The 24,911-nt window shown below is 38.0% G+C and overlaps 1 protein-coding gene and 1 long non-coding RNA gene across 3 annotated transcripts in view; one reads left to right on the top strand and one right to left on the bottom strand.

The window, feature by feature from the left end:
- LOC136365611 (uncharacterized) overlaps positions 1–24,911 on the top strand; it is a 671,431-nt gene that overhangs the window by 307,840 nt on the left and 338,680 nt on the right. The gene's annotated exons all lie outside the window — the stretch shown is intronic.
- Positions 1–24,911, bottom strand: part of DROSHA (drosha ribonuclease III) — a 75,511-nt gene that overhangs the window by 21,057 nt on the left and 29,543 nt on the right. For both annotated transcript variants that reach the window (XM_066326173.1, XM_066326182.1), the window contains 10 exons: positions 24,008–24,132; positions 20,634–20,733; positions 17,603–17,710; positions 13,049–13,156; positions 10,555–10,693; positions 9,820–9,880; positions 7,814–7,873; positions 5,772–5,871; positions 3,370–3,472; positions 301–371 (listed from right to left, as the gene is read on the bottom strand). In XM_066326173.1, the coding sequence (XP_066182270.1) occupies positions 301–371; positions 3,370–3,472; positions 5,772–5,871; positions 7,814–7,873; positions 9,820–9,880; positions 10,555–10,693; positions 13,049–13,156; positions 17,603–17,710; positions 20,634–20,733; positions 24,008–24,132 (975 nt within the window). The remainder of the gene's footprint in view (positions 1–300; positions 372–3,369; positions 3,473–5,771; positions 5,872–7,813; positions 7,874–9,819; positions 9,881–10,554; positions 10,694–13,048; positions 13,157–17,602; positions 17,711–20,633; positions 20,734–24,007; positions 24,133–24,911) is intronic.

Here is a 24,911-nt window from a genome sequence, read left to right as displayed (position 1 = left end):
GGATCTGCAGCACTCACTTCTGTTTTCAGAGGTGCACTTTGGATGGAAGCTGTCAGGTTTCTCACAACTCCCACCCTTCCCTACCTAAGCCAAGCACCCTAAAGCACACCTGAGAAAACATCATAATTTTTTTGCCTGGATCAGTACAAGCTTGCTGTCCTAATTAAATTTCCAAGAACTGCACAAAACAGTATTTCTGTTCATTTCTGTTCATTTGTGATCCTCAAGTAAAACAATGGTCAGGAAAGCACGTCAAGTTATTTTTGAACTGCAAATAAAACCATGTAAGTACATATATACCTTTTCATTGAAGAGCAAACGTCCAAATAATTGTTTTGCTTCTTCTAGGCTTCCCTCTAGATAAACAGCTCCTATGTGATGAGACCAATATATCAAAGGTCAATAACTCAATTAGTAGCTAGAAAATTACTAAGCATAAAAAAGTCAAAGATCTTGGACTTCATCTCCAACACATTCATTTTTTAAAGCTTGTTTTCTGTAACAACACTTATTTGAGAAATTTAAAGCATATTAAACACCAGCATAAATCAACAGTCATAAAATGCAAAGAAAAACCTGAAAAAGTATATCAGTGATAGGCAATGATACATCCAAAGAGTATAGTTTAACCTAGATGCAATATTATTTCCAAAAGTACTTTCCAGGAAATAGCTAACTACACAACTGTGCTGGTTTCAGCAGGGATAGAGTTAATTTTCTTCACAGTGACTAGTACACGGGTATGTTTTCCATTTTTGATGAACACAGGGTTGATAACAGAGAGATGCTTTTGTTATTGCTGAGGAGGGCTCACACAGAGCCAGGGCCTTTTCTGGTTTTGGTACTGCCACACTGGAGAGGAGACTAAGGAGTGCTTGGGAGGTTGAGAGGAGACACAGCCAGGACAGGTGATCCAAACTGACCAAAGGGATATTCCAGACTGTATGACATCATGCTCAGTGTATAAATTGCAGCAAAGAAGGAGGAAAGGGGTATGCTTGGAGTGATGGTGTTTGTCTTTCCAAGTCACTGCTACATGTGACAGGGCCCTGCTCTCCTGGAGATGGCTGAACAGCTGCCTGCCCACAGGACGCAGTGACATGATTCTCTGGTTTTGCTTGTGCCCACAGCTTTTGCTTTCCCTATGAAATTGTCTTTATCTCAATCCATGACTTTTTCAGCTTTTACCCTTCTGATTCTTTCCTCAATCCCACTGGTGGAGGAGTGAGCAAGTGGCTGCATGGGGCTTGGCTGCTGGCTGGAGATAAACTACAATAACAACATTTGCAGGTAGGGAAATCCATGAAAAAATACATTTCGATAACTAGCAAATAATTGCCATTTATTCTATACCTCTAACAAGATTACACTCTGCACATAAACCATGTGTCAGGACTATTGCAAAGCTCAAGGTCTTCCTGAGCTCCCTTCCCTCTTAGTATCATAATAATTTATTGTCTGAACTGGAAATGGCATCTCTGCATCTCAGTTCCTGAAGATTATGTTTTTTTAAACTTCACACACAGCCCTCACCAGCCCTCTCCACATGTCCATCAGTAATAAGCTCTGCAAAACTTGTGTTAACGTATTATATTTTGGGGTGTAGCCTATATACTCCATATTTGCACAGGTCCTTCTTAAATTTAGTATCAACGTTCTGCCCTTTAATATGCTTTACAGGAGAGCTTCTGAAAATTTTAACTTCTTATTGTAAGCATAAAAGCAAATGGAATACACAGCTACATCAAGATCACAGAGAAAGGGAGTGCTTGTTCCCACACACAGGAGGAACATGATTTGCCTTGTCTTTCCCCTCTGATTCTTTCACTAGGTCAACTGCTTTCTTTGGACCCCTTGAAGAACAGTTTGAGGGTTTACAAGACTAATTTTATGGAGGAATATTATGAGAGCACAAAATTTTAAACAATTCCCAGGCAACCTGCTCATACTTCTGTTTTTCATCACAGGGACTTTGTGATGAAGCACCAGACTTTGCAGAAGAGTAGGAGTGCCTATTCATGCCTCAAGTAGGAGTTCCAGACCCTACATATAGTTTTATAGTCCCTTAACAAGCTCCCAGATTTTAGCTACAGCCCTGACAAAATCTTACTGCTCAATTAACTTTCTGAACAGCTTTGTATTGGAGGTTAAACAGCAAGCCTGCTCTCTCAGCAAATAGTTCAATGCTTGCCAAATTGTTCTCATCGCTACATCCTAGACAAGCTCAAGCCTATGAACAAAGACACAGATACATATCTAGTGTTCCTCTTCTGTTTGCTTTTTATTTTTAAATTAAAGATCAAAGCGTTCATGGAAAGCAAAACAGAGTTAAAAAGAAAACTCTTATTTCTTGATAAGAGGAAATGCAATCTGGCCCAAGGCAGAATGCACAGAACTGTTGACATCTAAGCCAACTATGATCTATTTTTCAAAGCAGGACAAAATGCTTTAGGAGCTTGTGTAGTACATAAAGACTTGCATCAGGGCTAAACCATTCCCATAGCTAGTAACTTGTACAGTACATCTCAATGAATATGAAGTCAAACCAGTGAGATTAACTTGCTCTGTGTACTCAAATAAGTCAAGGTTCATAAAAATATGCTATTTAAAATAGAGGTTGTGCAGATGTAACCAATGAGATTTCCACCTTCCTGCTTGGTAACTGTGGTCAGGCCCTGATTTTGTCTGCAATATAGACCCACAGACCAGTGCAGCCAGTCACTAATCAGCATCTTAGCACCCAACAGCAAATCTAACACAACTCTCCTTCACCCTCAGCTAGAGGGCAGCTTTATCACACCAGCCATGGCATATTGCCATGCTTTTTACCTGTAAGAAAAATGCAAAGACTAAAAGGTATTTACTTTGCAAATTCACAGACGGCTAGCAGGGCACAGAGGAAGTAGTCTGGTGACTGAGTTGGGAGTGCCTGACACATTCAGAAAGCAAGCTGCAGTTTAAAATCCAGGGCTGAGGTCGCGGGTCTGTTCAAGCACTACTGGAAGCAGTGAACCTGCTCATCTTGTTCCAGGCCATGTTGACTGAACTGCTCCTCTCAGACAGAGGGCATGTGCCAGACCATGCTGGCACAGGAGAGGTGGAGCTCTGCAGTGACACAAAACAGCTTCATCTTCAGTGTGTGGGAGCCAGGATACGGAAGATGAGATTTCCATGGTTGTACTACACACTCGCGTTTATACATGTGGCATATGTGCAGGAGAGGGGAAGGGATAAAGATGATGTAAGAAGCTTTACTACTGCCTACTCCTCCCAGCACTACTCAACAGGCCCACATCTCCTCCATCACAGTCAGCATGGCACACAGACACGTATAAAATGTTACTGCACACACAAGTGCAAACATGTTACCTATCAGGGCTTCAAAGCAGTTGGCCATGGCATGGCGGAGATCTGACTCCCTGCAAAGGTCTGGGCCATGAGCATAGAGCATGAATCGTTCCAGTTCCAGCTTCTGCAAAATACAGGGAAAGAGTAAAACTATGGCTTTGGAAGTACAAGAGTACCAGTTCAGTCACTAAAGTTCAATTACATGGTCATCATGCAGCTACCAGGTTTGAAGGAACTATGAAGCTTTTCTCCATAGTTTCAGTTTAGACACAGGCTAAAATGAAAAAAAAATTCCCTTGTTTATCAGAGGTAAAAAACTGCAATGTGATACCATGGAAAAACTACAATTATGAAACCAAAAGAAGCTAAAGCAGAACACAGGAACTCTGGTAGACACAATCCATTGAAAATCTGGCTTTTTCCTCTAAGACCATCAACAGGTGCCTCTGGGCACTGCAAGAGAAGCTCATATTTTAATCTGCAGTGCCACCTAGCTTCCTTCTTCCTTTCAAAAGTGCATCATTAACACTCATCTGTTGTCTGAACTACAGTTCTGCCTGCCCATCAAAATCTCAGGTAGTAAGCCCAATATTTTCTATAATATATGATAATTCTGCTACAGAAATGCAGGCAAGAACTCCTAGATTCTCTTTACATATTTGTCTTTTTGACACAAAATCATTATTGGGATTTTTAAAGAAGAGATTTGTGCATCTCACAACCTTTGTGTGAGAATAGGCTCTTCCCAGCTGGGTGTTAAGTTTCTACTGATTAATTTCTTGTTAACTTTCAACTTCATCCTCCCAGAGTATATTTAAAAGGTAAAGCTGAAGATTAACCTGTTTGACATGCATGGTTTAGACATGTTTCAATTGCCAAGATGTTTTCCATTTTCAATGAATGGCAGGCAGAATGAATGTTCACTGCTCCAGAACACTGTGAATTATGACTTGCAGTGTTCCATCACATTTTATAATGCACAGTGAGCACTTGCTAGAGTCAACATAATAATAGAATATTAATTGTTTTATATAAAATTTTAACTTATACCCATCACTTGATCCTTAATTATGAACAGCATTCCACAGGTTTGACAGACATTGAGAGGCTGAGAATTATATTAAGTGAACTGAATGCAACATGACACTGCAGAGGATAATACCAGGAACATCATATAAGACACATGAGAGGAACAAAGGTTAAGCTGGAAAATTGGGAATATACAGATATCTAATATTCACAGCTGTATCTACAGTTTTTAAAATATTGCAATAAAAATTTTCAAAAATTGTCCTTGTATAATGATAAAAGCTGTGAACAGACTTGAAGAACATATGAGCTTTCCTGATGCAGGTTTAAAAATACTATCATGAATTTAAATGTCAAGCAATACCATATTTGTAAACAAAGCCCTGAAATGAAATGTTTCAATCAATTCATGCTTAACTAAATTAATAAAGAAAGACGTGAAAGAAAATTATTGTGTTCACTGCCCATCCTATGCCTCTGCTGAGAGCTGAGAAGAAAGATAGTATGTTAGAAATCCTGCAGTTTTTGCCAAAATCCCAAGATTGGATATGCTTGTTTAGGGCACTGTGTGATTACAGAGAGGAAAGATTAAAAGAGCAACTTGAAAACTATCAGCAGTATGCAGTGGACAATGTGTGCACATCTGTAGCATAATTAACTACATCAGTAAGCCTCAGACTGTTTCTTAAAAAAAAAGCTAACAAAATCAAGAATGAATAAGGGAATAGCTATCTATTTATGAAGAGACTAAATCAACTTTCTGTACCATAATAACACGCACCAGTATCATATACAGAAATATAAAAGGCTCCATTGTTCACAGAACTAAATTAAACAAAATTCTAAGGCATCTTAATTTTTTCTAGGAGATGACACAACTCTTCTCCAAAACCCTGTTTTAATGTACTTCTGACTACTCTGACAGTCTACAGTGGGCCTGAAAATGACTGCACAGGTTATGGAGCACATGAAAATTTCCCCCCCATTTTTAGCACCTCCTGTTGCCATGTTCTCACTACATATTCTATAAGAAAGTCCTCTTATAAACAAGGTGTTTATAAGTTTGATCCTTTTTTTTCACTGAAGTTCTACTGTCAGTTCATTACCTGTGCAAATTAAAGGCAAGCATAGGCACATCTCCAGCAAAGGCTAAAAACTTATCTTTATGCCTGCAAAAATCACTTTTCCCAAAAGCATACTTTGGAGAAAACATGAAGTTCTCCTTTATCTCTAAAATCCACTGTCAAGCTGAAAAGAGCTCCTGCATCCCAAATCTTGCACACAACACAGCAAAGAAAGTGATGCTCAAAGCAGGCAGCTCCCTCAAGAAGCAGTCCAGACACTCATAGTGTTCTACCCACAGATATGAAACACAGAGACACAGAGAGCTGTACCTTAGCCAGCATGGCCAGGTGTTGGTTCTGCACAATGGCAGTGCGGTACGTAGCTAATCCTCCCTCCTCCAGGGTGGGAAACAGGTAGTATAAGTGGACACTGGCAAAACAAAAAGCAAACCAGATGCTGTCAGCATTTGAATAAAGATGAACCACATATATCTGTAGAAAGCTACGCCCTTCCCTCTGACCCTAGTGAGTAAAACTGTCCTTCCCAAAGTGGAACTCAGCTTGAAGTAAAGATACAAACATTCAAACAATGCCCAATCCTATCTGACAGGATAGCACTGGCAGCAGAGGAGGAAGAGTGCTGTTTCTCTGCTGGGCAGCACATAATGTCTAAATCCCTGCCCCAGCCTGCAGTTCCCTCATCTCAGGTTTCTGTCTATCAGCAGCACAGATGACACCTAGAGGATGCTGAGGAATAAAGCACAAGGGAAGCCTCAGCCTTGAGAAACGCTGTGCTGTGGGTGCACAGTGCCTTCAGGTGACAATGCTGCCAACAGGGTATGTATCTGCTTACATATAGATACATTACACGTCTCTTAAAGTGCTTTAACAATGAAAACAAAGAACAGAACTCAGCAGCCTGTATTAATCAAATGTGTGAAGTCATTATACCCCAAACACACACACAAAAAAGAAAAAAGAGGGAAAAATCACAGGCTTTTAACAACCTTTAATGGTATTTGTCATCATGGTAGCGAGGATTCTTCATAAAACAGAAACAAAACAAATAATTCACTGACCCCATCAAGATCTGAGTAATGAATAAATTATTTTGGATACTTTCATCTATTACTAACTAACCCATGTTGAAAAAAGTTAACATATAGAGAGTTTTCAACATTCCGCAATTAAGGCACTGTATGGCACTAATTATTAAAATATTTTATTAAGCCATGACACAGGGAGAAAAATGCGGTTGGATGCAAGATTATTTAAGCACAAAATGTGCTATAAAACTTAGAGGCAATCTAATCAAGCATCATAATTCACAACAGCAGACACTCGAAGTTAAGAGATGTAGAAAAAAAAATCAGACTTAAATAGGTTCTTGCAAACTCTACTGAACAGAAATGGAGCTCATTTTTTTTCTGAATCGAGACAAAAGTTAGGTCAGAAAGTGAACTGATGGTTGATGAACAATGACAATGAAAAATACAAGACATTTTAATCAGTAAGTGTTCCATCTTATCAGCCTGTACCGTTGTACAAGAGAAAAGGCCATGAGATTTAAGGGCAGTAGAGACCTTTATAGGCCAATAGCTTTTAATATCACGTAGCTAATGGCTAGTAGAGAACAGAGATATAAAGGCAGTTTTGCTGTTCATGTAACAAACTGGTTTAAAGAGCAAATTAGCACTAAGCAAAACCACACCTCTATTAAAAACAGTAGAACAAGGCAGGTAAAAATAGATGATAATCCTTGTATTGTGCAACTTGTTTGCCTCTACTAAGGTAAGGTAGAACAATGGAGACAATTAATAATATGCCTGTATTGTTCACTGATTTCAGAACACTCAGGCCAGAACTGGAGCAATTTTTGATGAGCTATGCGGTTTTCTCATTACTTTTGAATAAATTGCATTTGTGCTTAACTATTTAAGCTGTTATGGAAGCCGCAGCCCTAATTACTGGAAACACAAGAACTGTAACACATTCAACACTACTCATAAATGCTTCTTCCTTGGAACTAGGCAAAAAGAACCTATGGAAACAAAATAGCACGCTAGGAAAAATACCTTTCCTTTAAAAAAAGGGTACAAAGTTCAACTTGTCTATAGCTGAATAATCTCTAACCCAAATCAATTCAAAATTGCACTCCATGAAACAGAAACGCTAGCTTTTTATTTTGTAATCTTTCTTGTTTCACCACGACCACTGAAAGAATTACCAAGAGAGTTGTCTGCAGGTATGCAGGTCTAAATATCAGGCACTACAAACATACACACTGAAAGTAGACACTGAAAAGTTCAATAAACACAACACTATAATAATAACATACAAAGGTGAGAACTGCTGAAGAATTCCCCATTTACCTTGTTAAGAACTCCACCACAGCATCTCCCAGAAATTCTAAACGTTCATTGTGGTTAATCCTGAAAAAGGCATTTTAAGGTTCACCATAACCTAAGTAACACATGCTGGTTATTTACACAACACAATTAAAACAGAAAAAAATCAGAGTTGATTGCTAATCAGTCATGATAGTCATTTTTGCAGCCTCCCCCACCCTCTCTGGATTACAATCCTTTCCAAACAGAGTAACAACTCTGTGAATCGTGAAACTCACAGCATCACCTTTGAAATTTTGGAATGTTCTGTTCTGAGTTATTGTCAGAGCTTCACAAAATGGGGAAAGGAAACAGGACTGCTGCCTGGCACCAAAGTCAGGTTTCTCTGTCCATCAGAGGACACCAGGTGATTGAAACAGCTTGTTCCAGGCCTTGTGCATGATATTAGGGAGCTCTACCTAATTAACATCAACACCTGGAGGGCAGGATGGCCCTGCAGCAGATCCTTGGTATGGCAGAGGGAGTAAGAACTTGGATTTTTCCTAGCACTTTTGAATGCCTTGTTTTCTCTAACTTCCTCTGAGCTCAAAAGAATAAATGGCTGTACCAGGAGATGAATCCAAGGATGCCATTAAGTTATTAGAATCTTTTATTTCGTCTGTTTTCTTTCATCACTGCTCCTGATTTACCTTTGTTTTGCATAAAGTTTCATTTCCTTCAAGCTGTCTGCCTGCTTATATTCAAAGGACTAAAAGGGCAAGCAGCTGAAAAAGAACGTGAGCATGTATTTGAATACATACAAATTTCTGTTCTAGACATCAAAGCAAGTAAGCAGCACCGTTTCTGATTTCACACATGATTGTAACAGAATCAAGGCTATTGCCACAGGATTTCTTTTTTTAATCCAGAAGATCCTTGTCTAGTGTTTGGCAGCTTTTATTGCAATTTTCCCTCCCCCAACAATTATATAATTAGTGTATAGAAAATACACTAATTAATAGTGTATTTTCTATACACTATAAATATATAGAAATAGCAGACCTTTGTTATGGGCTGAAAGAATTCAAGTACCTCTGCTGTGTAAAATAGTAATGTGTGAGCAAATCTACAACAACTCTGTGTAGCAACACAACTGAAAACACACCTCTCTCAGAAACGAGACTTTAAATTCTTGTGCTATTTCACAAGAATTAATGCAATTTAGCCTTATGTTATCTTTAGAGGACTCAAATAAGCTTGAAGAGAAAAGTGCATAGTCTAGCTGAATCAGCATTTAGGGAACAGTGCAACAATAATTTATGCAGAATTAAATTTCTCCTATTCCCAAGCTTTTTCAAAATGATGGCTGTTGAAAGGTCTGGCTACAGCACCACCTGACTAAAACACGCACTGCCATCTAGTTTGTGAATTTAAGGGATTTCACATGCAACTGTTTCGTGCATTAGCCTTGTGAGCTTTGTTTACTCAACTTCAGCTAAATATGGTACCTGTGGCTGTAAACCGTATCTTAAACTCTATTTATATGCACAGAATTCTTAGCGGTCATTTACAGATTGTCGCATTAGAGCATTAATGGGTTTTGCATCTGTCTTTAAATTGGAACAGTGAATCAGCAAAGCCCACGTTCAGCACCACACTCCTGTTAACAAGGCGCCATGCCAGGAAGGTACTACTGTGAGAAAATGTGATGAAGAACCCAATTTGTAGCACTGATAACAACAAGAAGTCTTATTTTTTATTCCGCAGAAGGCAAAAAGGTAGCCTTTTAGTCCTCCTCATTTCAGGGATCAACAAAAATGATAGAATTATCTGTTAAAACCTTCCTCAGACATTTTCTGCAGGCATAACCAAACATTTACTATGTCACTGCTAATGGAGGTTCAGCACACTTTCATAATATAAAAGTCAATTCAAAAAGACTTTTCGCTTCACCTATTTGCCAAAGCTATTGGTGACAGTAAGTTGGTTATTTCTATTAAATATCTCCCTCTGCAGCAGCTTCCCTACTTGCAAAAAACTATTTTCATTACCTGGAAGGAGCTGGATCATCCTGTCCTAAACGGGACATAATATTTATCAGGGTGTTTATCCCTAGAAACATAAACAATGCACTATTAAGTAAACAGCCACTAATTCACTTTGAATAAATGAAGAAAACAATTACTCAAAATGTTACTTTGTAATTGCTGTAACAAGATTATCCTGTTATTTACAGAGTTTATTACATCAAGTATAATCCTTACCAATGCTCTCTGCCTAACTGACCGCAGTCCCATTACAACAGTATTGAATTTTTGCATTTCAGGAGCCAGATAAATACCACCTTTGCACGAAAAAGACATTCTAAACATTAGATAAGCAACAAACAATTTACTTCATTATCACTGAATATACTTTAAAGGGGTGAGGAATATTTTGCAGCAGACAGACCTCATGGTCACACTAGGAAAACACATTTACAAAATATATTCGTTTGTTCACCATGTTGAGCAGCAAATTAAGAAAACAGTACCTGCCAAAAATCTAAGCAAATACATCCTCCCATTTATTACCCTTGCTTGTTCTCACCTCTTTACATACTGATTAATTTGCAAAATCCAGTCTTTTAGAGAAACCTCACCGGTGTCTGCATAGAATCATTTAAATCCTCCACTGAAGGCATCTCTCAAAAGGACAACGGCCAAGGAAATGATAATGAAACAAAGGGTGCTCCTACTGATTAAGTGTGAGGTAAGAGAAAAATGCAAGTGGTGTAAGTAGCATACCTTTTTTTCTCATGTGTATATGGTGAACTTTTCTATCTCCATACTTGGGCTGTCGAATCCCACAGTTGGATAAGGAATTTCTAGCATGATCAGGATTCATCCCAAAATTTAAATGATGGCTTGGGTGAGTCATGGCAAGCTATAGTGTAACAGATACAAGAAAAGAGAAGAGTTATATGTATTTTTGCAAACGAAAGAAAAACATAATCTTAGACCAGTAGCTAGTAATAGTTATTTCTCAGTTTGAAGAGAGGTTACAAAGTGATGTAGTGAATTAGAAACTTGGTTCCAGCAATTTGAAAATAGAGCGAACTATTTCAAATGTCAGAACAAAGCAACATCTATGCTCAATCATCAATTTAACTAATTAACTTTCATCATTTTTTTTCTTTAAAGAAAAATTAGTTTAGAAGAGAAAAAGCATGAACTGTCAATTTGCCTTAAGACTTTTGCTTACCAGCTTTGCTGACCTGATTTCAATATATTTGCTTATTTAGAAATATATTCACTCTAACACTGAATTATAAATATTCATATTAAAAATATAAGCAATTAAAAGAGCTTCTCAACCATACATATTTGCATCACTTAAATATCTATAAAGCTCTCCTAGTTCAAAAAATGAAACAAGTACATTATTCCTGGCAGAGTTAATCACAGAACTCTTTCTCTCATGACTACAGAGGATTCACTCTTCAAATGGAAGAGGAATGACAGGATTGGTCCTCTGTTTTACCTTTGTACCACCAAGGATTACCAAAATCTTACTCTGCTGTTGACACCACCACTGCAGAAATGGCTGCAGCAAATAGAACTACAGCTTCTTTTCCAGAACTTCATCCTGCAAACACACACATTTTCTCCTTTTTTACACATACACAGATCAAAATAGTGTGCTTGTGTAAAAGCATGTGCACACAAAACTTGTATATAAAAAAGAGGAAGCACTGAAAAATGCAAGCTGCAGAAAGTTACTTCTGACACACATGCAGGACTGGTGCAGCAGACTGTGAGCAAAGACATTCAGTAATTCATTCAAACATTGTTGCTTTCTAAGCATAAAATTTAAAGAGTAAAATTATATTTAATCAACAAAAAAGAACTTTCTTCAAGTCCTTTGTAATTCCTTGATAGTATTACTAAGTTTGTTGTAATTGCACATTCTCAAATTCTGCTCCAGCTGGACTAGATGACACATTACAGCTTTTCTAAATAGATAGCTTAGCATAATCTTTTTTAACCTGCTTGTACTTTAAAAAGAATACACCGTGATAAAATAGGTAACAATCAATGCAGAATTATACATCTAACATTGCCTATGCTCAGGCAGATGACTGATACTACATATATTTTTAAAAACCTCTTCCTCTTATGGAAAATGTTTGTAGGTTTTAAATAAATGAGTGTAGGGACAAAGCATTCAAAAGAACATTTGTTATAACCAAGCAGGACTAATGCTTACACACTTGATTTTTATGCTTTTGTCTCTTTTTGATTAGAATTTACTTGTTGGTTTGTGTGTAGGCCTCAACATCTTGAAAGTTTCCCTCACTGCATTTTTATCTTTGACATTAAAACGAAGACAGCCTGCCAACAACCAAATCCTAGAAGATGCTCAATGTTCAATATAACTTGCAGTCAGAAAAGGCCTGGAAAACAAATTCTAGAAACCAGAAAAACTGTGAGAAGAGACATTAAAATAATACTGGAGTAAAATCTCTAAGAAATACAAAAACTGCCATGTTTTGAACTCAGTTTTAGTCATTGGAGACAGATAACGCTTACTTCAGAAGGAAGTTCTGAATGGAAGTCTCCATTTTCCTTTGGTAAATTCAGGAAAAGTCTAAGAGGAAAGGGGCCACCATATCAAGCATCAGCCTCAGAGGTAATCAGTTCCAAATATGCACTAACATAAAAGGCTGGTTATGTGACATGGATGCATTTAAAAAAAGTAAGAAATTCTCCTCTCCTGTTCCTGCTCTTGCTTGTTAATAAAAAAACATTCACCGTATACTTGCAGAAATCAAGAGCTAAACAGAAGTCTGCAAATTTCTATTCACTAGCTCCAAATGCAAAAAAGGGGCAAAGTTTTAATTATTCTCTTTTAGAACAACTGGCCATAAAAACAAGAAGCAGGGCACATACACTCATCTGCAGAATAACACTGTATTCTCTACAAATACCTGAAAAAAGGAACTTACCCAGAAATGAGTATTTGATAGTCTTTTCAGTAATTGCATTTTTGTCTTGCTACACATTACAAGCAAATCCAGATCTACCAAGGGAGCAAAGGTAGGTGTAATATCTATGTGAACAATAGATATCTCTATTTAGAAGTCTCTTGGGAAAACTGAAACTTTTGAAAGATCTGCAGCACAAGTAATCAGGTCCATCCAAGCTGCGGCAATGCCGTGCATTTCAGCACTCTGGAAGAACTCAGTAATATCAAGAAGAGAAACCAACAAGAGGTTAGCGTTCTCTCTTCATATCTTACCTGCAGCAAGCACCTATCTCGAAAAGTGTAGCCTATCAATTTGTCCAAGTGCATCAGACACTGGTGGTAGCGGACATGGTGGGTGAGGACAGGAAGCATCATTGCGTGCTGGAAAAAAACAAATGCAATAAGAAAAAACATTCAACCTCAGTGTACAGAGAACTCAGTTGACTGAGCTAAAAATACAAACACTTCCCAACTGTTAAAACATTTAGTTTACTGTTTTAGTTTAAATGAGGAAAAAAAAAATCATCATTTCCCATCCTTCACTTATCAAAGCACTTAATTAAACATATGTTTTTATCTCTACAGTCCTGGCCAGACTAAAGGAATAAATACATAAACCCAACCTTCAACTTACGCAATTTCAATGAGGTAAAAAAATGTCTGGTCACCAGTAACAAATTTCAAGAAGCTATGACTGAATAGAATTCTATATGTTTGTGACTTTTCATTTAACGTCCTGTTTAAAAAAATGAAGAAATACCATTTCCCCTCTGCCTCATTACATTAAGGAAGAAACACTTTACACCACTTTAGCCAGCTTTCACCAAACAACAGTAGCTACTCAATTTTCAAGCACAGTTGTGCCTTGGTTCACTTCCTTTTGAGGAAGAATAATGGGATATTTGAAATGCTGTAGTCTGGCATATTAAATGTGCTAAAAAATATCAGAAAGGATCCTGTTTGTTGACGAAACAGACAACGTTCTTCTGTTGGGGAAAATGTCAATAAAACTGAAAAAACCAACAACTTTATTTTGTAACAATGACAGTCCCCATCTCTCAGTGTTTCAAAGAAGGAATTCTACACTAATATTGACTTTGGATGCATCTGGGTAGAAATAAGCAATTAGTATAGCTTATCAGTAGAGCAGTATAGCAAAATGATATCAACATCACAATACTTGCATAAGAATGAAAAGAGAAACAGGAGAAATGCAGGATTTAAAGACTTTTATGTATGTGACCATTTGTGAACTTAATTTTTTCTAATCATTCCTATTACTGACATGACATGAATATATTAAAAAAAAAAGGTGTGTTTTAAGGGCATTAAAATCTGAGGGCTGTCACAATTAATTCAGAAAGAGGAATGTGTATGATTAGAGGAAATAAATGTACAGCATGGAGAGAAGCATGAAAAACAAGCGCACAAAGTAGGTGAAACATAATTTACAGAATAAATGATGTTACAGATTTCTGCAGGTCACTAATGACAAAACAGCAGAAAATACAAACTGGTCAATGTTACAAGATCAAAAAGACTAACCAACGGCAAAACTTTCTGTTTAAGTAAAAGACCACAAAATTCCTGAGAACTGAACACAGAGCCAGAAGGTAATCACAGAATCATTTAGATTGGAAAAGACCCTTACGATGATTGAGTCCAGCTGCAAAAAAACCACTGAAAACTCCACTGACTTGACTAAACCATGTCCCAGAGGTCTTTATAAATACCTTGAGGGATGGTGACTTCATCACTTTCCTGGGAAACCTGCTACAATGCTTGATTACCTTATCTGCAAAAAAATTATTTGTAATATCCAATCTTAAACACCCCTGTTACAATTTGAGACCATTTCCTTTTGCCCTGTCATTTGCTGCCTGGGAGAATACACCATCTCCCACCTGACTACAGCCTCCTTTCAGGCAGTTGTAGAGAGTGATAAAGTCTCCCTTGAGCCTCCTTTTCTCCAGGCTAAACACTCCCAGCTCCCTCAGTCACTTCTCATCAGATTTGTGCTCTAGACCCTTTGCCAGCTCCGCTGCCCTTCTCTGGACATGCTCCAGCACCTCGATGTCTGTCTTGTACAGTGAAGAGCCCAGAAATGGACACAGAATTCAAGGTGCAGCCTCACCAGTGACACCAGTACAGGGGGCAATTGTCCAGTCACTGCCCTGCTCCTGATGGCCACACTACTGCTGCTATGGGCCAGAGTGTCATTGGCCTTCTTGGCCACTTGGGCATGTGCTGGCTCACGTCCACCTGGCTGTTGACTAGGCACTCCTCCCTGGTTCTTTTCTCTCAGATGAAATAACCAGCTAAAAGCAAGAAAAAGATCTCCAAATAGCAGAGAAATATAAAACCACTCCAAGCAGAATAAGGAAGTGTAGGTGAAGTGTATTTTGCTACCATGTCACTCATTTAGAGGGTTTTTTTGGGTAATTTGTAAGAACATCTTTTTTATCTCCATATAAACCATACAGGTATGCTTCTTGTGTGTTCCTTCAGGGAAGGAACTAACCGAAAAACACCAAAACAATCAAACCTGAAACTGTTTCGCAGGACAACTCTGCTTCCCTGCCTCTATGCTCCACTGTACTAAACAAGAGTCTCCTCAAGCAACATTTAACATTCTTCATACCAACACATGTCCCTGCATTTGAGGACTGAAATACCAAGTTTTCAGACTTTTATCAGCTGTGGTGCAGTGAACAAAGAATTGACAGACCACTGGGAGCACATAGGAAGACTTTAATTTGACTCTTGAAGTTATATTGATAAAATGCTGCTTTCCTGGCACTAACTACTGGATTGATTGATTGATTCAATCAACATCTGTCATCTTGGACTATGGCTATTCAATGTTTCTGATGTTTTATGTATTTATCTCTTCAGAGGAGATGTTTTTAAAATATGTATGATTTCAAATAGTTTGCATGTCCTTTTCTTGCTGCAGCTAGCACAGCAAGGCAGAGACTCTCTCAAGTGCCCTCAGACAGTGCCATCACTCCCCAGGACATCAGGTGCTCCTGACCTGAAGCTACGAAGAGGATGCAGGTAAGCTCAAATATTTTGGAATGCATGAAATGCTGAACACTCTATGAGGGCTCACCAGCAATAATGGTGTGGATGGAGAGGGGGAACAGAGGTGGAGTCACTTCAGCATGGCCAGATCCTGCCACACTGTGCATTAAGTGCTGCCCAGCTAAATGGCCAAGTACTGCACTTGATATACCGGGTAACTTCAGGTGAGCCTGTCAGAACTCAGACATTTTACACTTTTTTGAACATTTCACTCACCATTTTTCCTCCCCTTTCAAGCAGTTCATTGCCAAGACAGAAAAGACTAGTGTCATAAAGGCTACATGGAACTCAGAACAAATATAAACTATCACGAGTCACTTAAAAGAGTTTTTATCTTCTAAACTGCAATGCTTTTAAAAGTAGTAATTTTAAATCACTGCACTTGAGCTCTGCCCCCAGAGCTGATTTATACATATTTAGTTTTCATGTTCTTTAATCTGGGAAAAAGCATGTAGCAACAGCAGCAATCTTTCATTTTAGACATACAGTTGCCTATTCTTGGCCTCTCAAAGAAATCAAATGCAAGGACCTTCATACCAGAACTGGCTGACTTAGATGTTACAGCTGCAGATGGGCACAAAAATTGTGAAATTACTTTTATCATTCTTTGGTGTTTTGCTGTCCTTCAACACAAACAAGAATATTCAAGACATCAGGAGATGAATCACAAAAGATACTACAAAGAACACAGAACAGTTTCAAAGTGCCTAAATTGGAAATTTACACTGTTTACTTAAGCTGTGAAAATAGATACAGTTCATAACAACAAAAAAAAAAAAATAGGAAAGGGCTGTAATTTTCCTCAGCTCTATGAGGAGACACTGTGCCACTATTCTCCTTCTACGTCAGAAGTAGAATCACAAGAAATGTTTCAGACAGAAGGAAAGCAATTTTAGTTACTAGCATTTCTCTCTATATAGAATTTCCCCCTTTGGCCTGACCAGACTTCTAAGATTACAGTAGAATTCCTACCTATACCCTTGCCTAGCAACTTCCTTAATTTATACTTCACATTGTTAAGCTAATACTAAATTGCATGCATTTAACTGTTAAATAACATCTCCAAAACAACGGCTAAAAAAATAATAATGCCAGTATATCTCTAGCATAATTATTTGGCTGCTACAACTACTTGAATTTTACTAATACAAAATTAAGTAAAAATTGCACTTGTTTTTATCATATCACAAAATTGATGGCTGTCAACTGCTTCAGAATAGGATCTGACAGAGACATGTTCCTTGGAGATGTCATGCATATGAAACAGAGTATCTGAGAGATATCTTTCTACTGAGGCTCATGTGTTTTAATCCAGAAGTTTGCTGTGGTGGGGTTTTAGGATTTTTTTACTTTCTTTCAAGTAAGAAGATATTTCTTCATGCTTTACTGTAAAACTTGGGATATTTTTAGAAGTTATCCAAATAGAAAAAGATATTAAAAGTATCTAAAACCAAGCTAGTTGATGGATTAAGAGTTCCACACTAGACTCAACATTTGGCAAACTTCCAGCCTCAAACTAGCCATTCCTAACCTGTCTCCCTTGCACTGATCAACCCTTGGCAGAAAATTTTAAATTACCTTTTTTGTGTGTATAGAGGGGGTGGACAGAACACTAGAATAGTTCCCTAGATCAACAGATATTACTGAGGTAATATTCATTTCCATTTGATTCTTCAGCCTAGAGCAAACCCTTGCAAAGGTAAATGGCAGCTATCAAGAAAATACATCTTCTCATTCAGTTACCTGGCAGACGTCAGAGCGTATGCCTGTTTTCCAGAATCCCTGGCTGCTCAACTCCACAGTCACTTCACGTCTCATTGTGTTCTTCTGACGAATTTTCTGCAGTGCTTCCTAAGCAGGGAGACAGCAGAGCTCCTGTGAAGGACTTGCTACAACAAAGCACAGCAATGCATGCACCAGCATGTTCACAACACCCATGTAAGGCTCAGTTTTGGTGGGCAGTTTCTAAGGCTGGTACAGATCTGGTAATGGTCAGCCACAGACTGGCAGACGTGTTGGAATACAGGGGATTTTAGTAGACCAAGGAGAAAACAGAGGTGACTAGATTTTTTTACTGCAAACGACAAAATAAAACAGTCCAACTTATAGATCCAACATGATACATAAGTAAGAAAGGTAAAGTCCTTCAAATGAAAGCATGTTCTTTACCAGACATACAAAGAACTTCTTCATGCATGTCCATCACCATGAGTACTCCTGGTTTGAACATTCAGCAGGAGTAAAACAGGCTTTGTTTTGTCATCTTGGCTACTTTGCAACAGTTCTGGTTCAGCCATGTCACTATGCCCAGTCTAGGAAACAGGTCAGCATTCACCAGTCCTGGAGACTATGCTGATTGAAATCTACCAATTTTATTTCAATAAAAACTTTTAAAAATATGTTTTACCTTGACCACTGGCTATTTGGTGGTGTGCAAACAATTTGTCTCTAGAAACCACAAAAGGGTCAAAATCATTAAAAGATTTTGATGGTAGCATTAAAAGAAAATATTTTCTGTAAAAATGAAATGAAAGAAAACCAGATAAAATAAATCAGTCCTGCATTGGAATCTCTTGGTTCCAGCACTATAAAGCCCCGGGGTGTGCAAAGCTCCCCACACAGCATGAACTAACTGTAAAGACTCCCCTCAGTGTTCTTCCTTCTTCAGAACACAAAGCTCTTCAAAGCTGCAACTTATCCTGCCTCTCCTTCTCCTTTCCATTACAGGGTGCTTGCTCAAAGCTGTCCCTTCCCAGCTTCCAGTTTGAAGCCTGTGAGCATATCTGGGCAGGAACAGGCTCTGTTTTCTGATTTGCAGAGACTCACAGGGTAGTTTCAGCAGGTGCATCTGTCCAGACACAGATTCATCAAATCTCAGACACCTCAATAAAGAGGTGTCTAGGGTAGGACGCTAGTTAGCCCTGGCTCCTTTTATAGTCAGTGAAGGGGATAAATGGATTCAAAAATGCATTTCTCCCTCCACTGACTTCAAAGTGAGCCTTCAGGTCCTAATTTATGCACCTGCTGTAAATGCTCAAAGTCAGGTTAGAGGAACAAAGCCCCAGGCACGACCTTGTCACAAATAATATCATTGTACAACCCCACAGTGGTAGATGACTGATGGCAGAGGGAACAGAGATGCTGCCAGCACTGCACCCCTTGTGCATTGTTGAAGGTGTGTCATTGAGTTTTTCCTGAAAAAGGTGCTACAGTGTTTGCCAGACCTGGCTGTATTTCAGTCTGACTGGCTCACAAGCACTACATAATTCATGATTCATAATCTTTAAAAGACCATGTACCAGTCAGGTACAGTCCTACAGCTCCTTCTGAGTTACTGACACCTCCACCGGCAAATATACAGATTATCCTCACATAAAGTTTCTGCCTCAGCCCTGTATGCCTCCCTCTTGGCAAACTACTTGTAAAACTCACTATCCTACATAATACAGTCTAGAAAAAAAATCACCAGTCCACACCAAGTGCCAAATAACAAAGGAACATTTTATCTTCTGGAGCAAAATACGATCACCCCCTTACAAACAATCCACTACAATTTTACAAATGAGCCATCCATTACCTCCTAATGAAAATATGCTCATAAAAAACGATCTATTAATTCCTTTGTGTGTAGCTCTGGCAAACAAAATCATCTCCTGTAAGGACAAATCTTTTTTTGCCTTTACAGCTGTGGCACAGTTCAGTCACAATATTGTGAGGTTTTTTTGTTCATTTACAAGCAAAGAAGCCAAGGGCTTATTTAATATCAGCATGAATAAAATGTTTACTAACACTCTTGCTCACACAACAGCATACTATGCTTTGTAACAATGGAAATACTCAGGTGCAATGTCATATGTATTAAATGCTTACTCCAAACAAAAGTAATTCCAAAAGTGCAATTTTTGAGACTGCCCCAATAAACTGGGGAAGTCTCAGGAATCGCACTCCACGATTCTCATGAGTCTTTCCCAACTCAGGGTAGTCTATGATTTTATGAATAATTAGTGCTTCTAATCAATAAATAAAAATACATCACTTAACTAAATACCATCCTGTATTTGAGAAGTTAATCTCTCGTCTATGTAGTCTTTACACAGGTTGTCAAATTAGGAGTGCCTGATACGACAGGCACCAGATAAATCCAAAGCTTCAGTCCAAGGGTTTATAGAAATATATAGTCTGGTTTAGGCTGTATTTATGAGTCTTTGTTTTTCTGCTTTTAATTCCCAATTGGTTGAGCATTTACACTTAGGAAATGCTCATTGCTCATCACTTTGTGGGAAAAAAAACAAAAAGAGAAAAAATATCTTGTCTATCATACAACAACCAGATGATTTCAAGTCAAAGATCCTAAGCAATGTCACTATACCACCTAATAAATTACGGTTTATGCACACAAGTGTGGCAGTTTTTATCTCAGAAGAGAAATGTTTAAAATTATGAGCCAGTTAAAAGTACATTACAAAATAAAAAGTCCTTCTCTATGTTAATTCTTGAAACCATTAATGGCAACAGCTATAAAGAAGTTATGGTTCCATAACAATAATTTCTATAATTGGGTAAAAAACTTGCAGCAGTCTGACAGCTGAAAAAAAGGAAAAAAAAAACCCTCATTTAATAACAAGCATAGATAAAAATAAAATCTGTGTTAAGAGTCTGGAAAGAAAATCTTTGTAAAGGATTTCTATTGTTTCCATAAACAGGACGGTCAAAGGGCTTTATTCCATCCCGAATTACAATGCTCAATTATCAGTCATAGGAAGGTCCAGAATACCTCTCTTTGTGATAACTTCTGTTTATCAGCCTGTTTGACTTTGGGACTATTAGCCAATAGGTGACGCAGCTTCACATAACTCTTCCACAGCTTTTGGTATCTGAAGGACAAAACCAGAGAACAAGTATTTTGGTCAGTGAACACAAGTCTCTCCCTGTTTGTCATTAGGAACAGCTGCTAATAATGCATACAACATACACAACGAACAAGCACCTCTTTGCTACAGAAATACAGTCATCTCAAAGCATTTTCTGAGAGGTGACAGTGCCTGGGCAGCTGCTGCAGAAGGGTGGGCCAAGTAGCAGAGAGGAGTCATTAGAGTGCAGAGTGAGGCAAAGAACAGCAAAGATCAAAGATCGGGGCAGACCCCAGGTCTCCCAGATACCCACCCATCCTCTACAAGGACCACCCCTGCATGCTGAGAAGACTTGCCTGCCCCTAAACTTAATTCAGGCAGGAGAAAACCTCTTCTCCACACGGTTTACGTATCACTCACTGCAAAGGAGTAGCACCCTTCCCCAAGAAGTGTCTGTCCTTACACTGGCTCAAGCATTTTCTTCCTCATGTGAAGCACACGAGGAAAAGCTCTTATCCTGTGAAAAGTGAAATGAAACTTTTGTACCCTATGGGGTTTTGCTGAATGGAAAGAGCAATTTAAGTTGTTTCTGTGACTGGCACATATTTAAGTTTTCTGGTTTTCTCTAACCATCTAGCATTTTCTTATTTTGGTGGTGTCTAATTACACATGAACCCCAATCACATTTTCGTTGGTGGGAGTCCCTCAGAGATCTAGCACAAATTTTCACCAAATTCTTACGAACTTACTCCATTTGAAAAAAACATCCCACCCTTATATTCAGCTGCAATCAACTAACAGGTTCAAAAGTTACAATGGGAGGAGCAACAAAGAGAATCTGGACAGGGATTCTGTATCCTTAGGAAACAATGCTACCTTCAAAATATAACCTCTGTATTCAGGACAACCCATAAATCAGACTTCAGATAGGAAGCAAGGAATTAGAGGCCAAAGGAAAGAAGTTTACCCAAGTTAGTTTTCACTCGTGTTTACATCATAAAAGAAGATCCTCCCCAGCAATAACTTAGAGCAGTGGTTTTATTAGGAAGTTTTTATGCTAGTGGCTTAGCAGTCAATGAAGCAGCAGCTCTTATTATTTCATAACCTTCCCAGCATCCCACATTCACAGACACTTAAATCTTTTCTTATTGGCATTTTTTCCCAGCTATTTCTCTGCAGCATTCTTAAATGTATACTCTCAGCCTCTGGAGATACTGATACTTTTTCAGTCTACAAAGACATCTGAAATTGTCAATCCATAGATTTTTCTCATGCTCCATTCACCACACTTTTGCAAACTGCAGAATAGCACATCTATTTCTGACAAATCACCATCCAAAAAACCCGAAAGAGTTAATGATCAAATCAACCAAAACAAAAAGAAAAAATGCCTTGAGAAAGTTTCAACCCAAAAACAAGAACATGAAACTGTGATCTACAAGACACATTTTTCTACAAGTATTGATAAGGGTGAAACAAGCTTTGTTATTGCAATTAAGTCTGAGAATTAATAAACACATTTCCATTACAAAAAATTCAGCATTAGAACATCACAAAGACATGACACATTAGAGGAAAATCTCTTCTGGGCATACATACAGTAGAGTTAAGCCTGAATTTATGACAGCATCACAGACATCCTTCACAAAAAATGCTTTATTACTTTGATAAAACAAAACATACCTATGTTCTGCAAGCAGCTCCAAGGTTAAAACCCAAAACAAAAAACAAACCAAGAACTGAATTTTAAAGGGGGAAAAAAAAAAAAAGAAGCATGGGAAGAATATTTTTTGTCTCTTTATATTATTTTCAATGGAAAGTACTAGAACTTCACAAATACTAATAGATTCAGCATCAAATTAGAGATAATTCTTATATTTTTGTGTCTAATTTCTACTTCCTTTTAATGGACAAGATAACTAAAAGGTGAAGAAATATGTTTTAAAGATAAAACTAATGATCAAAGCCAAAAAACCCAGTTTTATTATCTGGATTAGCTCAACATTCCCACTTTCTGCCATGTTGGATTTAAAATTCTCAGCAAGCAGTGGCAAAAGAATACAACTGTCATATATGCGCATGAGTGTTTGGGCCTCAAAACTGCAGATCTGTTGAGCAGTTTGCACATAAATCATCCTCTCTTTCTACACTTTTGTTATTAGTACTATTCGTGTTACTGTTTGTCTTGTCTCACTGCTGTTTCCAGTAAATCATTCTTCTCTCAACCTGTGATCTCTACCTTTTTGTGTGTCTCAGTGGAAGGGGAAGGCAGTGGCTTGTGGTTCTCTTATTAGTGGCTGTATTAAATTGGTGAATACCTTTGCTGAACAACTGCACTGAAGAAAAAGGCCACCTTAACTACACATGCACCAGAGACAGGCTTTATACTATCACCATGCAGAAAGCAGATGTCCCAATCACTGGAATAATTCCCTGAAATAGTTAGAGATTGAGAAAAGAAATGGGAACAAAATCCAATCATCACTTTTGCATCCCTTCATCAATCTACAGTGAAACAGTATTTCTTGCTATGCCTGAAGTCCTGATTGCCTATCCACTTCTTCTCTACATTCCTCCCAATATCTATCAGGATATAAAAAGCACAGAAAAGTAGCAGGGTGCAAGAGCTCCCAAAGTAGGAAACACTACGTAGACATGATCCCTCACAGCACAGAAACAGACGATAAAGTAGGATATGGCAGTAGGCAAGAAACGAACATCATGAAGTAATCAAACAGAAAGTGGTTATATTATTTCTTATTAGATGTGAAACCTGAAGAACATCTAATTAAACAATCAAGCAGCAGCTCTGAAATAAAAATAATTACTTTTGCATATGATGCACAATAGTAATGGTTAAGTGATTACCTGAAATTTTCTCCCTGTCAGTAGCATAAAAAGATTCAAACAGTGATTTGAGAAATTCAAAAACATTAAGACATTAAGAAGCTTGGTAACTATTCCTCCTTCTCTGCCTTCTTTTACACTGTTCTCTGAAAACCTGCCACTGGCCTCTAAGAGAAATAACATGGAGCTTGAGGAAACCACTTTTTGCTGGACCCAGAAGAGCAGATGTCAGGTTAAGAAGTTTCATACTGCACATGCATGCATGTTTACTACAGCAGATCCTGAATTATTCCAGGGAAAAACTTATTCCTTTTAATTTTTAATTTGCAGGAGCTTGTGTCCAATGTCATAAGATTTATATTCAACTGAGCACATAACCAAGCCCTATTTAAGGCACAAATGATACCAGTAATGAGTTCCTGAACGAAAGAAAGAAGGAAAAGCATCTTACTGAGGATCTCCAGCATAACTGAGTTGAGCAGGTCGTATCCCAAAGTGCACAATAATAGGGAAAGTAATTACATCAGGATTGAATTGTTCACGGTCTAGTTGATCAATACGAACTGAGCTGGGTTTCTAGGAGAAAAAAACAAAATACAACTAAATTGACAACAGCTCCATGGAAAATTTACTGCCTCAAGCCCACAGTATCCAGGAAACACAAAGCAACAGCATTCCAAACTTAATGAGATGCACATTAAACTAACCATTAATACTATTATAAACAATTGGCAACAATAATAAGAGAAACAAAGTTAATTGACCTAACACTCATAGAAAAAAAAAAAAAAAAAAAAAAAAAAAAAAAGGCCTCTTAATTTTAAAAATCTGGAAATTTACTTTGACTATTTCCAAGAACTTATAACAACTTTCTCTGGTCAAGCATCACACCAGAAATAAAAAATTAGGATTAGCATTCTGGCATCCAAAAATCCACATGCCTGAGCAGTTTGTTAAGATCAGGTTACCTCTCTAATTTTAGTTCATGATTTCCCAAAGCAAGTGAAGGCATTTTTAGATCCATTCCATCACACTGACTAAACTGCATCAAAAAAATATCTGTCACGCTACTCTCAGAAAAGGCTCCTAGGCTGATGTGTACAAGGAGGAATACAGTCCTGTATAATGAGGAGACTTTTGCCCTTTTTACAGTTCAAAACAGAAGTTCTTTTTATTGTTAAAAAGGACAGTGCAAAAGAAGGCAACTTTTGCTTCAGCTCTGTAAATGCAGAGAGTAAGTAATTGCACATCACTGTAGCAGACATGCTGCTCACAGAGCTTTTGATCACTTGCCCAGCATATTTAAAAACTCAGCTGAAGGTGCACAGTTTGCCTCCAAGTAAACAACTTCTCCA

This window comes from Sylvia atricapilla, chromosome 1 (assembly GCF_009819655.1).
Source record: "Sylvia atricapilla isolate bSylAtr1 chromosome 1, bSylAtr1.pri, whole genome shotgun sequence".
Lineage (NCBI taxonomy): Eukaryota > Metazoa > Chordata > Aves > Passeriformes > Sylviidae > Sylvia > Sylvia atricapilla.
The sequence above is the reverse complement of the archived record's forward strand: the minus strand, read 5'-3'. Positions and strand labels throughout refer to the sequence as shown.